General features: G+C 45.0%; 1 protein-coding gene across 1 annotated transcript in view; it reads left to right on the top strand.

Annotated features, from left to right (window-relative positions):
- The window catches only part of EXOC4 (exocyst complex component 4), a 289,610-nt gene that overhangs the window by 260,526 nt on the left and 14,089 nt on the right, over nucleotides 1-14,995 (top strand). The window contains 2 exon segments of the mRNA XM_070754459.1: nucleotides 5,048-5,226; nucleotides 5,997-6,156. Coding sequence (XP_070610560.1) covers nucleotides 5,048-5,226; nucleotides 5,997-6,156 — 339 coding nt within the window.

Raw genomic sequence — 14,995 nt, forward strand, 5'->3', positions numbered from 1 at the left:
ATGCTCCCAAGATCCACAGAGGAAGAAAGTCTTGGAATTTATAAAGCAGCATATAGAGCAATTACATGAAAAATCAGCATGTAAAGACATTTCCTATACATCCTTTCACGTTCTCCCTGTCTGGTAGGTCTGCGTAATTATCCCCGTAGTGCAGATAGAGTAGGATGGGCTGAGCGTTAAGAGCCAGAGATTTTCCAAGCTGGAGATGGCAGCTGTGTGAGGTTTTAATCACTCCTCGTCTTGATTTAAAATTGCAAGAGGCAATTAAATGCAACAGACACAGGAGTCTTAACCAGGTTGATGAGAACCTTTGCTAACTTTCAACTCTCTAGACTGTGCAGGAGAGTTTTGCATCTCGCAGGAAACCAGATGATGGGTCAGTATGGTGTACGAACTGAGAACGTTAGTTAGTTTGTATTCAAGTTACCGTATTTTTCAGAGTATAAGATGCACCTTTCCCCCTCCTAAAAGAGGGTGGAAATGTTGGTGCGTCTTATACATCAAATACAGCCATTTTTGGCCTTCTGAAGCCCCACCCCTGCATCCAGTTTTTGCAAAAAATGGACCTGTTTTTAGGAAAAATGGGATGGACAGGGACTGGTCATTTTGGCCATCCCCCAGCACCCAGGAGCTCTATGCAGGCTTCCCAGACCCTTTGCCTACCCTGTTTTTGCAAAAAAAAAAAAAAAAAAAGGGTAAAAAATGGCCCATTTTTCACAAAAACGGGTGGTTTTGCTTTCTAATAACCTCATCTAGCATGACTGGAGGAGGAATTCTGGGAGTTGAAGTCCACAAGTCTTCAAGCTGTCAAGTTTGAAGTTTGTAAAAAGTGTACATCGTTGTGAAACATATTCTGCTACACTGGTATTTTATTAAATAATATATTAATACACCATTTGGTTCAGAATACTTTTTTCCTTGTTTTCCTCCTCTAAAATCTAAGTGCTTCATATATTCTGGTGTGTCTTATACTCCAAAAAATATGGTATATGTATGTGGAATGAATGTTCACACAGTTTAACCCTTTTATAGACCCGTGTTTCTAAATGTTTGCAAGAGGTGAAGACTTTAACTCAAAATATTTCCCTATACCAGGGGTAGTCAAAGTTGGCTCTTCTATGACTTGTGGACTTCAACTCCCAGAATTCCTGAGCTAGTATGATTGGCTCAGGAATTCTGGGAGTTGAAGTCCACAAATCATAGAAGAGCCAACTTTGCCTACCCCCTGTCCTATACCAATATCCTTGCTGGAGAATTCTGGGAGTTGAAGTCCACATATCTTCAAGCTGCCCAAGTTCAGAAACTCTCTTTGTAGTTTAGACTTGACCTGAGAGGTCCTGGATGGTTGGTTTTAGTGGTTTTCTTGCAGACTTTTCATGACCCAACTAGGTAACTTAATCAGTATTAGAAGAGAAATTGGGGTTGCTTTCATTTTATACACAAGTGCTGATGGGCGTGATCTTGATGCTTCCTTGATTAGATGTTGTTTACTGTTTGATTGTTTGCCTGAGTTGGTAATCCTTCAATTGGAGTTTTGATTATGTCTTATTGGTCATCTACTATTAGTTTTGATGTTGATCTATGCCCATATGGCTATTGATTTAGTCTTTTTGATGTGATTGGACATAAGAACATAAGAAGAGCCATGTTGAATCAGGCCAAAGCCCATTGAGTCCAAGATTCTGTGTCCCACAGTGGCCCACCAATTGTCCATGGGGATCTTGAGCAGAAAGAGAAGGCAAAACCCTCCCTTTCCCTCGACCCCCAACAAATGGGACCCAAGGGAACCCTGCCTCCCTCAACCAACATAGAGGCGGCACTTGGACATCCGTTTCAATAACCACCTATGATACACTTGGCATCCTTGAATCTGTCTAATCCTGCCTTGAAGCTCTCCAGGCTGACAGCTGTCACGACCTCTTCTGGAAGGGAATTCCATAAACCAAGTGCCCTCTGGATGAAGAAATATTTCTTTTTATTTGTCCTCACTTTCTTACTTCTGAGCTTTAGGGAGGGCCCCCTCGTCCAAGTCTTGTGTTGTAGAGAAAAAAATTCTTTTCTATCCCGTGCATGATTTTGTTCCCTTTGATCAAGTCATTGAATTGATTTGATTTATTAAATTTATAAGCCACCCAACTCCTTTCGGACCCTGGACATATTTTTGTTTCCTTTTTGGGTTTTTTGATAGACTCTTTTAAACGGTGTGTAGACACTGTTTATCTCTTTGTGACTGTCGATGGCCAAATGCTGGCAGGCTTCAAGAAACCCCCGAGTGTTTGTGCACTTGGCTTAATCTAGGGTCCTCACAGCTTCCCAGTTGAAACTATGGCGAAGTCTGTCCATGTGTTGTGCAATTAAGCAGTTTTCATCATGTCTTCCGGTTGCTAATTGGTGTTCGTGGTTGCGCTCTGCTGGCCTTCAGTCTGTTCTACATAGTGGGAGCATCTGTCTTCCTCCCAAGAAATCTAGAAACCCACAAAGTTTATCAGAGACGTTACGATGGGTAGAACCGTTGCAGTTTTTAGTGTCACTCTATACGAACTTCAAACAGAAGATCCTAAAAGTGTTGTTTCCATTTCTGGACTTGGATCAGTCAGTTTTCTTAAATGAAAGGCCCACCTTTTTATTTTATTTTATTTTATTATTTTATTTAATTTAATTTAATTTTGTTAGTTAGTTAGTTAGTCCAATACACAATGAGGATTTTAGTGGGTATATATCCATATACACATAGTAAAATACATGATGAAGGTTATAGAGGAGATACTCATAGTAAAATATATCTAAGAAAGAATAGAAAAGAAGGTATAGGAATAGAACATATCAATGAAAGCATAGAAGAAGAGATATAGGAATAGAAGAAAGGTACAGGAGATATAGGAGAGCAATAGGACAGGGGACAGAAGGCACTCTAGTGCACTTGTACTCGCCCCTTACTGACCTCTTAGGAATCTGGATAGGTCAACCGTAGATAATCTGAGGGTAAAGTGTTGGGGGTTTGGGGATGACACTATGGAGTCTGGTAATGAGTTCCACGCTTCGACAACTCAGTTACTGAAGTCATATTTTTTACAGTCAAGTTTGGAGCGGTTAATATTAAGTTTAAATCTGTTGTGTGCTCTTGTGTTGTTGTGGTTGAAGCTGAATTAGTCGCCGACAGGCAGGATGTTGCAGCATATGATCTTGTGGGCAATACTTAGATCTTGTTTAAGGCGTCTTAGTTCTAATCTTTCTAGGCCCAGGATTGAAAGTCTAGTCTCATAGGGAATTCTATTTTGAGTTCAGGGCTATATAACCTTCAGGGCTAGCGATTTGGTAGTGGCCACAGTTCATATATAATATAAACATACATACAAACTTGGACTGTGAGAGAGATTATTATTATTATTTATTAGATTTGTATGCGCCCCTCTCCGCAGACTCGGAGATCTTGGAGTCTTGGGGGACAATCAGCTAAATATGAGCCAGTAATTTATTTATTTATTTATTTATTTATTTATTGGATTTGTATGCCGTCCCTCTCCGCAGACTCGGGGCGGCTAACAACAATGATAAAAACAGCATGTAACAATCCAATTAATAAAACAACTAAAGACCCTTATTATAAAACCAAACATACACACAAACATACCATGCATAAATTGTAACGGCCTAGGGGGAAGGAATATCTCAACTCCCCCATGCCTGGCGGTATAAATGAGTCTTGAGTAGTTTACGAAAGACAGGGAGGGTGGGGGCAGTTCTAATCTCCGGGCGGGGGGAGTTGGTTCCAGAGGGCTGGGGCCGCCACAGAGAAAGCTTTTCCCCTGGGGCCCGCCAAACAATATTGTTTCGTCGACGGGATCCAGAGAAGGCCAACTCTGTGGGACCTAACCGGTCGCTGGGATTTGTGCGGTAGCAGGCGGTTCTGGAGGTATTATTATTATTATTATTTATGGGATTTGTATGCCGCCCCTCTCCGCAGACTCGGGGCGGCTAACAACAATGATAAAAAACACGTAACAATCCAATTTAATAAAACAACTAAAAACCCTTATTATAAAAAAAACAAACCAAACATACACACAAACATATCAGGCATAACTTGTAATGGCCATGGGGAAGGAATATCCTAACTCCCCCATGGCTGGCGACAAAGGTGGGTCTTGAGTAATTTGCGAAAGACAAGGAGGGTGGGGGCCGTTCTAATCTCTGGAGGGTGTTGATTCCAGACGGCCGGGGCCACCACAGAGAAGGCCCTTCCCCTGGGGCCCGCCAAACAACATTATTTGGTCGACGGGACCCGGAGAAGGCCAACTCTGTGGGACCTTATCGGTCACTGGGATTCGTGCGGTAGCAGGCAGTTCCGGAGGTAATCTGCAGCGGCAGCCAAAAAGGCCAATACAACTCTAAGTCAGAACTGTTAGAAAGTTCCTCCTTGTTTCCAGGTTGAATCTCTCCTTGGACAGCTTCCATCCGTTGCTCCTTGTGTGGCCTTTGCGTGCTTTGGAAAACAGCCCTGATCCTCTCCTCTCTGGGGCAGCCCCTCAAGTATTGGAAGACTACTATCATGTCCCCCTGGACCTCCTCTACATGCCCAGTTCCTGCAAACTTTCCTCGTATCTTTTAATTTCTAGTCCCTTCATCATCCTGGTTGCTCTCTTCTGCACTTTCTCTTGTGTTTCAATGTCTTTTTTGTAGTGTGGAGACCAAAACTGGATGCAGGACTCCAGGTGTGGTCTAACGAGGGCTTTATAGAGTGGTATTAGTACCACCCTAGTCTTAGAGTGTATCCCTCTGTTGATGCAACTCAGGGTTGTATGTAATGTAATTGTAAGTTGTCTTGTTCCATCCCAATTGACCCTCTGGTTTAAGCAGGGCGCTCGTTTGATTCACCCAAAGCTCCCTTAGCCTTGTAGACTTTCCATGTTGGGTTCGCTCCTTTGTGCCTGAAAAGGGGGAGAGACCCACCCAAGAAAGCTGAGTTCCCCTCCCCCCCAAGCCTTGACACTCTTGTAATCCTGGCTTCTCCCAACAAACCTGGTTTGAAGAGCCTTCTCGTCCGCAGGGTCCATTGCTTCCACTACCTGATCCCTCTGGCTAAGCAGGGCAACTACGCCATTGTGGCCAACGTGGAGAGCATGGATTACGACCCCCTGGTGGTGCGGCTCAACAAGGACATCAGCGCCGTGGAAGAAGCCATGAATGCCAGCTTGCAGCAGCACAAGTTCCAGTACATCTTTGAAGGTGGGTTGCTTGCCAAGGCCCCAAATAATTACTCACACCCAAGCTCCCAAACACAGTTTGTTTTAGTAATTAAATGCAAAGTCTCCTAGTAGAAGGTCTCCCAATGCAATTCAAAGTGACCTATAAATCCCTACATGGCATCGGAGCAGATTACTTACAGGACCATCTCTCCCTTCCACTCTCTCCCTCCCTCTTTCCCTTGCTCCCTCCCTTTCTCCCTCCTTCTCTCTCCCTCTCTCTCCCTCTCCATTTATTTTCTCTCTCTCCCTCCCGTCATCCCTCCCTCTCTCCCTCCCTCTCTCTCCCTCTTCCTCCCTCTCCACCTTTTTCCCTCCCTCCTTCTCATTTTCTCTCCCTTCCTCTCTCTCCCTTTCATTTATTTTCTCTCTCCCTCTCATCATCCCTCCCTCTCTCTCCCTCGTCACTTTTCTCCCTCTCCCTCCCTTCCTCTCACTCCCTCTCCACCTTTCTCTCTCCCTCCCTCTCCTTTTCTCTCCTTCCCTCTCTCTCCCTCTTCACTTTTTTCCCTCCCTCCCTCCCTCTCCCTCCCTCTCCACCTTTCTCTCTCTCTCTCCCTCTCCTTTTCTCTCCTTCCCTCTCTCTCCCTCTTCACTTTTTTCCCTCTCCCTCCCTCCCTCCCTCCCCCTCCTTCCCTCTCTCCCTCCCTCTCATTTTCTCTCCCTCCCTCTCTTCCTCTCCATTTATTTTCTCTCCCTCCCTCTTCTCTTTCTCCCTCCCTTTTCCTCCCTCCCTCTCTTTTGCCCGTCCAGGTTTGGGTCATTTGATCTCCTGCATTCTCATCAACGGGGCCCAGTACTTCAAGCGCATCAGTGAGTCCGGGATTAAGAAGATGTGCCGGAACATCTTCATCCTTCAGCAGAACCTGACCAACATCACCATGTCCCGCGAGGCGGATCTGGACTTTGCCAGGTGGGAGAAAGGAGGCGAGGGGGCCAGAGGCTCCAGGGCAGGCACCTGGGCGGAGGGTGGGGGGTCCCAAACAGTTGAGGCTTGACCCATTTCATAAATGCTTTAGGCCACAGTTGTTCAGTGAATCGTTCAGCCAATTAGGCTTCCCCCATGGACTTTGCTTGTCAGGAGCTGGTGGAGAAGGTTACAAGCGGTGACCATTACAAGCTGTTGTAAATACATGCCATTTGCCAAGTGCCCTAATCTCCCAAGGAGGACTAGAACTCACCGTCTCCTGGTGATTGGCCCAAAGTCACCCAATCAGCTTTCATGCCTAAGGCAGGACTAGAACTCACCATCTCCTGGTGATTGGCCCAAAGTCACCCAATCAGCTTTCATGCCTAAGGCGGGATTAGAACTCACCGTCTCCTGGTGATTGGCCCAAAGTCACCCAATCAGCTGTCATGCCTAAGGCGGGACTAGAACTCCCCATTTCCTGGTGATTGGCTCCCTTAGCTACCGACTTGGCTCGCTTGCTTGAGCCATCCTAATGGTCAAATAGGAGGCTTGCCATGCCACCAGGATGCTCTTTTCTCCAGCCGATGCTGATTGAGGGGAGACCCCACCTCACCCTTCCCTAACCAGCAAAAAGAGGGTTGGTTAATATTGCAAGTCCTACCCTGGCAGGGTGGGGTTGGGGTCAAGCCTCGGTTTAGACAATTTATCCCAGCCTAATTCCAGAGTCATTTGGTGATGGTGGTGGGGGTTAATGGAAGCCAGCGTTCAGATTTGCATCGATTTTGCAAACAAGATACATGATGCGCCGGCCTCGTCTCCTTTCCGGCTTATTACGCTCTCTTTAATCTTGACGTTAGTTATTTTAGGAGCGGAGGGCTGAAGAAATGAAATATTCATAAGGATATTTGGAGAAGGGGCTTATGTGTGTGTTTGTGTGTGTGTGTGCTGCGGTCAGGCACCCAAATCCGTCTGGACCCTGCAAAAAAATAAAAGCTTTGGTGCTCCATTGCAACCCCATGGCCCATCTCAGCCACCGAGAAAGGGATATGAAGAATGGAATGGAATGGAATGGAATGGAATAGAATGGAATGGAATAGAATAGAATAGAGTAGAGGAATGGAATGGAATGGAATGGAGGAGAGGAGAGGAATAGAATAGAAGAATAGAATTCTTTATTGGTCAAGTGTGATGGGACACACAAGGAATTTGTCTTGGTGCAGATGCTCTCAGTGGACATAAAAGAAAAAGATACATTTGTCGATCAAGAGGTACAACAGTTAATGATTGTCATAGGGGTCAAATAAGCAATGAAGAAACAATCAATATGAATAAAAATCTTAGGATACAAGCAACATGTTACAGTCATGCAGTCCTAAGTGGGAGGAAATGGGTGATAGGAATGATGAGAAAAAACTAGTAGACTTAGTAAAAAGTTTGACAGTGTTGAGGGAATTATTTGTTTAGCAGAGTGAGGGCGTTCGGGGGAAAACTATTCTTGTGTCTAGTTGTCTTGGTGTGCGGTGCTCTGTAGTGATGTTTTGAGGGTGGGAGTTGAAACAGTTAGTGTCCAGGATGCGAGAGGTCAGTCAATATTTTCATGGGCCTCTTAATCCCATCCTCCCCCCTCTCCCTTAGAAACATAGAAGACTGACAGCAGAAAAAGACCTCCTGTTCCATCTAGTCTGCGGAGAGGGGCAGCATACAAATCTAATTAATAATAATAATAATAATAATAATAATAATAATAATAATAATAATAGTCTGCCCTTATACTATTTCCTGTATTTTATCTTAGGATGGATCTATGTTTATCTCCCAGGCAGGTCAGTGACTGTGGATTTATCAGCCACGTCTGCTGGGAGTTTGTTCCAAGCATCTACTACTCTTTCAGTCAAATAATATTTTCTCCTGTTGCTTCTGATCTTTCTTCTTCTTCCCTTCTTACTCCACCCACCTTCCCCAAATTAGATGGGTGAAGAATAGAGCCCACTCACAACTTTCAATTATTGGGACCCTCGTACAGGGGATAATGTCATTATCGACTCGGACCTAGTCATGGCAACACCGACAATGCGGGGAATTTTCCCAGCCGCAATGCAGCACACAGGGCCCCCCTTGGCTGATCCCTCCTCAAATTCAATCCTTTTCCTTTGGAAATGATTCCCCCCCTTCCTCTCTGTCCCCAGCCCCCCCCCCCATTCCCTTGAATTGTTAACTAAATTAGGGCAGGGTTTTTTTTGGCAGGCATTGACACACTGGAGATGTGTCAATGGCAACTGGCACACCGATCCCAGCTCGAAACAGAAGGAGAGGTTGGCAACACTGAAGCTGCCAGACAAAGTCTATGGTGTATATGTGTATGTGCGTGTGCGCATGTGTGTATTTCTGCCGAATTTCTGTCAGTCTCCCTTTTCATGATCAGCAAAAATATGTTATACATAGATACATACATAGATACATACATACATAGATACATACATACATACATACATACATGCAAATGAGTGTGTGTTTATGTGTATAAACATGTGGATATATGTGTATATATCCACACCCAACCATATTTTTGGACTATAAGTACATATATATGTGTATAAATACATATATATGTGTATATGTATACACACACACATATTTTTCAGAGTATAAGATGCACCTTTTTTTATTCCTACTCCCACCAAAGCAGTTTTTTCCTACCCTAAAAACGATTGAAACTTTATTTTAATACAAAGTTAGTGGGGGGAACCCTGTACTTTTTTAAAAAATGCACACACAGCTGATTAACTAAAGAAATGCGAAAGCAAAGTATAAACAAAAAGTGAAAAATAAATCTGTTTTGTTTTGTTATGGATTTTATGCTCTGTAAACTTCCAATGTGGCTTTTAAAAAAGAAAATCTTTTTTTAACCTTTATTATGGGAACGAGGGCACTTTTTTAAAGGAAAAAAGCACAGCTGACAATGAAAAAAGATAGAGATGGATGGATAGATAGAATTATGCATCCTCTAATTTTAACAAAACTCAGCCAGCACAACCGACAGTGCCACTTTGGCAATGCAAGGCTGCCATCTAGTGGCCACACCGAGCAAGAGCCAGAGACATCTTAATTTCATATTTATTTATTTTTCTTCCATCAATGGAGTTCACAGTGAAGTTGCATATTTCGGTTAGTCCCAAATGTGTAAGTTGAGCAAGACAGGAGGGGCAAGGTCTTGTTTCCATCCTGAACACAGAGATGTTTCACTCTGCAAGTCTTGCCAACGCTCAGCTCCATCTTCTAGAATTCCCTTCCAGATGACGTTGTGACAGCTGTCAGTCTGGAGAGCTTCAAGGCAGGATCATGGATGCCAAGAGTATCATAGGTAGTTATTGAAACGGATGTCCATGTGCTGCCTCTATATATTATTTATTTTATTTATTTATTTATTGGATTTGTATGCCGCCCCTCTCCGGAGACTCGGGGCGGCTAACAGCAATAATAAGACAGCGTACAATAATAATCCAATCCTAAAAACTATTAAAAACCCATTAATATAAAAAAAAACCAATCATACATACAGACATATCATGCATAAAATTGTAAAGGCCTAGGGGGAAAGTGTATCTCAATTCCCCCATGCCTGGCGGCAGAGGTGGGTTTTAAGTAGCTTACGAAAGGCAAGGAGGGTGGGGGCAATTCTAATTCCTGGGGGGAGTTGGTTCCAGGGGGCCGGGGCCGCCACAGAGAAGGCTCTTCCCCTGGGTCCCGCCAAACGACATCGTTTAATCGATGGGATCCGGAGAAGGCCCACTCTGTGGGACCTAACTGGTCGCTGGGATTCGTGCAGCAGAAGGCGGTCCCTGAGATAATCTGGTCCGGTGCCATGAAGGGCTTTATAGGTCATAACCAACACTTTGAATTGTGACCGGAAACTGATCGGCAACTAATGCAGACTGCGGAGTGTTGGTGTAACATGGGCATATTTAGGGAAGCCCATGATTGCTCTCGCAGCTGCATTCTGCACGATCTGAAGTTTCCGAACACTTTTCAAAGGTAGCCCCATGTAGAGAGCGTTACAGTAGTCGAATCTCGAAGTGATGAGGGCATGAGTGACTGTGAGCAGTCTATGTTGGTTGAGGCAGGTAGGGTTCCCTTGGGTCCCATTTATTGGGGGGTCAAGGGAAAGGGAGGGTTTTGCCTTCTCTTTCTGCTCAAGAACCCCATGGACAATTGGTGGACCACTGGGTGACATAGAATGCTGGACTCGATAGGCTTTGGCCTTGTTCAGCATGGCTCTTCTTACGTTCTTTAACCAATGGAACGACTTGCCTCCAGAAGTTCTGGTTGCTTCAACACTGGAGGTTTTTAAGAAAAGATTGGACAGCCATTTATTTATTTATTATTTAGATTTGTATGCCGCCCCTCTCCGAAGACTCGGGGCGGGATGGTAGAGAATCTCCTACCTGAGAAGGGGGTTGGACTAGAAGACCTCTAAGGTCCCTTCCAATTCTGTTCTTCTGTGATCCCTTTTGATCACAGAAGGATCTGAAGCCGTTGAGGACCTCAATATTCAGGCAAGCTTTGGGGGTTAAAAAAAAAAGAACAATAGTTGAAATATGCTAAGCCCATCAGAGGCTAAAAAAGACCCGACGAGCTTAAGCCTCGTTTTAATGAGGTCGGCTTGGATTCTGCTTTATGTTCCCGACAAGAAAGAAAGAAAGGGGGGGAAAAACCCTGTATTATTTCATCGGCAATTAAGAATTTGGCTCCCTAAATAGTCTCCTATGTAATTTGCCTTCCACCCCCTTGTTTGTGGTCGTCCCTGCTGTTTCTACGGAGCTCTGATCTGAGCACAGCATTAATTAGCACCGATCTTGCGCTAAACAGAAAAAAACTCCCAATGAGCTAAAGTTGCGATGGATTAAGCCTAAAAACCCCCGTCTCTTTTCCTGGGGTCTTTCCTTCGCTGTTACTGTTACATAGAAACATAGAAGATTGACAGCAGAAAAAGACCTCATGGTCCATCTATTCTGCCCTTATACTATTTCCTGTATTTTATCTTACAATGGATCTATGTTTATCCCAGGCAGGTTTAAATTCAGTTGCTGTGGATTTACCAACCATGTCTACTGGAAGTTTGTTCCAAGCATCTACTACTCTTTCAGTCAAATAATATTTTCTCATGTTGCTTCTGATCTTTCCCCCAACTCACCTCAGATTGGGCCCCCTTGTTCTTGTGTTCACTTTCCTATTAAAAACACTTCTCCCCCTGAACCTATTTCAACCTAATATATTTGTTATAGAAACATAGAAGACAGACGGCAGAAAAAGACCTCATGGTCCATCTAGTCTGCCCTTATGCTATTTCCTGTATTTTGTGTTAGGGATGGATCTATGTTATTCCCAGGCATGTTTAAATTCAGTGACTGTGGATTTACCAACCATGTGTGCTGGAAGTTTGTTCCAAGCATCTACTACTCTTTCAGTCAAATAATATTTTCTCACGTTGCTTCTGATCTTTATTTATTTATTTATTTATTTATTATTTATTAATCAGATTTGTATGCCGCCCCTCTCTGCAGACTCGGAGAGGGGCGGCAACTGACCTCAGATTGTGACCCCCTATTCTGACCTCAGATTGTGACCCCCTATTCTAGTGTTCACTTTCCTATTGAAAACACTTCCCTCCTGAACCTTATTTAACCCTTCAACATATTTAAATGTTTTGGTCAGGTTCCCCCATGTACATTGAGAGCATCTGCATCAAAATCACACTTGGCCAATAAAATTATTCTATTCTGTTCTGTTCTATTCTATTCCTGCATGCAAAGCCAACGGAGGGAAACTAGGTTCACTTAACTAACTTAACAGTTAACTTAACAGGTTGCTAACTTAACGGCTGCGGTGCTTCAAAGACCATCCAGACAGGTTGGGTTCCATTGTCGTCATAAGTCAAGGGCTACCGATAATCGTTTGCAACCTTTGCAATTCTTTCTTGCGGTGTTCCTCGTGGGTGATGCACAGATATGATGCAGAGCAAGGGTGGGTTCTAATTTTTTTTAATACTGGTTCTGTGGGCATGGCTTATTTTGTGGGTGTGGCTTAATGGCCATGTGACTGGGCATGCTTAACTTCCTGGTCATGTGACTTGGAGGGCGTCAGTATCGGGTTGTTACCCGGTACGGGCCACGCTGTACATCGGTAGTATATGCGCGCGCCCAAGTGAGAGGAGACATGCACATGAGAATTCGGCAATTTTTTGTTTCTGTGCATGCACGGAAGCAGGAAAACCGCTGAAATCTATAGCACGCGCATGTCCTCTTCAGAAAATCACTGAGATCTCTCTCATGTGCAGGAGATTATGGCCATTTTTTGCTTCTGCGCATGCATGGAAGCAGGAAAATTGGTGAAATCTCTCTCGCACGGACGCTGGCGACCCAAACCTGTGTGCGCATCGCACTGCCAGCAGCAGTAAATAGCAATCTCCACCTGGTGGGCATATCTGTGTGATCATAGGACTGGACGGGCATGGCTGGTTGGACATGTGACTGAGTGGGCGTGGCCAACGTGACGTCAATCATGCCAGGAGCAAAAATATCGGTGAAATTGCCAAAATCTTGCTTTCACACTCACGCGAGATTTTGCCTGCTGCGCATGCGCAGAAGTGAATTCTCTCACCGCGGGATGCACCTGTGCCCACTTCAGAAGTCACACCGGTAGCCCCGAAGACAGCCGGCCTTCCCTGAGAGAAACCACTTTCGGATTTCCTTAGAGTTCTTCTCTAGCCCGGCCTGTCCCCATCGGTCATTATGCCTGAAAAACAATGGAGGCGTGCCACTGTTTACCCTTCAGAGGGAAGGCCGGGTATAAATCAAATCGGAACAAATCAATAATCGTGCGTTAACTTTCAATAATGGAAGTGACAGGAATAATAAAATGGAAAATTGCTTTAATCCTTCTAAATCTATTTCCTTCTAGTAAAACATGCATTTTTGGAGAAAGAAACAGGATTTGACCGGACAGTCTCAAAGGGGAAGGTGATACGGGACAAAAGAAATAGAATTTACTTTTTAAAAAAAGAGCTACACTGAGAGTAGCAGCTATGGTTTAAGCTGAGTAACAGAATAACAGAGTTGGAAGGGGACTTAGAGGTCTTCTATGGCAGGGACGGTGAACCATATCGGTGAGCAGGCAAGCTCAGGTCGCCAGCTGATTTTCGGGCCTTCTGGGCCCACTGGGAGTTGGGAGACAGCCTGTTTTCAGCCTCTGGTGGGGGTGGGAAGGCCCGTTTTTTGCTCTCCCCAAGGCTACAGAGCCTTTCCAGGAGCCTGAGAAGGGTGAATACAGCCTTCCCCACCCTCCCTCAGTGGTCCTCCGGAGGCCGGAAACGTTCCATTTGCTGATTTTCTGTTAGACCGGAAGTCCCTTTTTTTGGGCTCTCCTCAGGATTCAGAGCCTTTCTAGGAGACAGGGGAGGGCTAAAATGGCCTCCCCACCACCAAGAGGCCCGTGGGGGGGGGCAGAAATGGCCTGTTTGGAAGTTGGCAAACAGGCCATTTTTGGCCTCCGGAGGGCCTCCGTTAATGGCTGGGGAAGGCCATTTTAGCCCTCCCCTGTCTCCTAGAAAGCCTCTGAAGCCTGAGGAGAGTAAAAAAAGGGACTTCCGGTCCAACAGGAAGTCAGCAAACGGAATGTTTCCGCCTTTTGGAGGACCTCCATGGGAGGGTGAGGAAGGCCATTTTCACCTTCCCCAATCTTCCTAGAAAGTCTCTGGAGCCTGGGGAGAGCAAAAAAACAGATGTGCCATTGTGTGCCAGAAACGGGGTGGGGATGTGTGAGTCACATGCACATGTGCTGGAGGGCGGGACATTTATGTATTTATTTATTTAATTGGATTTGTATGCCGCCCCTCTCTGAGGACTCGGGGCGGCTCACAGCATATACAGAAAAACAAGAATAATAGCAAAACCTTCAGTGTTGGAGCAACCAGAACTTCTGGAGGCTAGTCGTTCCACTGGTTACAGAACATAAGAAGAGCCATGCTGAACAGGGCCAAAGCCCATCAAATCCAGCGTTCTATGTCACACAGAGGCCCACCAATTGTCCATGGGGTTCTTGAGCAGAAAGAGAAGGTAAAACCCTCCCTTTCCCTTGACCCCCCAACAAATGGGACCCAAGGGAACCCTGGCTGCCTCAACCAACATAGAGGCAGGTCTTTTTCTGCCGTCAATCTTCTATGTTTCTCTGTTTCTACATGAAAGAAAATATAGATTTGTCAAGAATCATGAGCTACAACACTTAATGATTGCCATAGGGGTCAAAGAAGCAATAAAGAAGAAGAAAGGTGGGCTGACCTCTTTTGGCAGGTGATGCGTCGTCTTTCCCAAGGACTTGTAGCACCGCTTAGGTCACTAATGAAGCAACCAGGGGATTCGAAGTAGCCATCCAAGCTTGTCCAAGAATCCATCCTGGCTTGTCCCACTCCGAGATTAGGCACTTCAGACCGTTGGCAAAGCCGCAGCTGGCAAGTTGCGGTGCACCAAAGCCAAAAAGCGGAGGGAGAAATTGCCAACCGAATGGAAAATATGGAAGGGATTTTGAACCAGGCCAGTTGAGTTGGAGCCAGAACTTGTACAACCATGTGTAGAACGAACAAAAATATCTCTCTCATTAACTTCGGCAAAGCCTGTGCTCACAAAACGTATCTTCCGATGTGTGTGTGTCTCTCTCTCTGCCAAAGGGAGATTATAATTTTGAGCAAATTATCCTTCATTTCCATGAATCTTTTTTCAAGGTGAAATCCGTGAAGCTTTCTGCTTGATGCTCCCAGCCACAGGTGGTCATCCCTGGCTTTGGGTGGGAC

The sequence above is a fragment of the Erythrolamprus reginae genome, chromosome 6 (assembly GCF_031021105.1).
Source record: "Erythrolamprus reginae isolate rEryReg1 chromosome 6, rEryReg1.hap1, whole genome shotgun sequence".
Classification (NCBI taxonomy): Eukaryota; Metazoa; Chordata; class Lepidosauria; order Squamata; family Dipsadidae; genus Erythrolamprus; species Erythrolamprus reginae.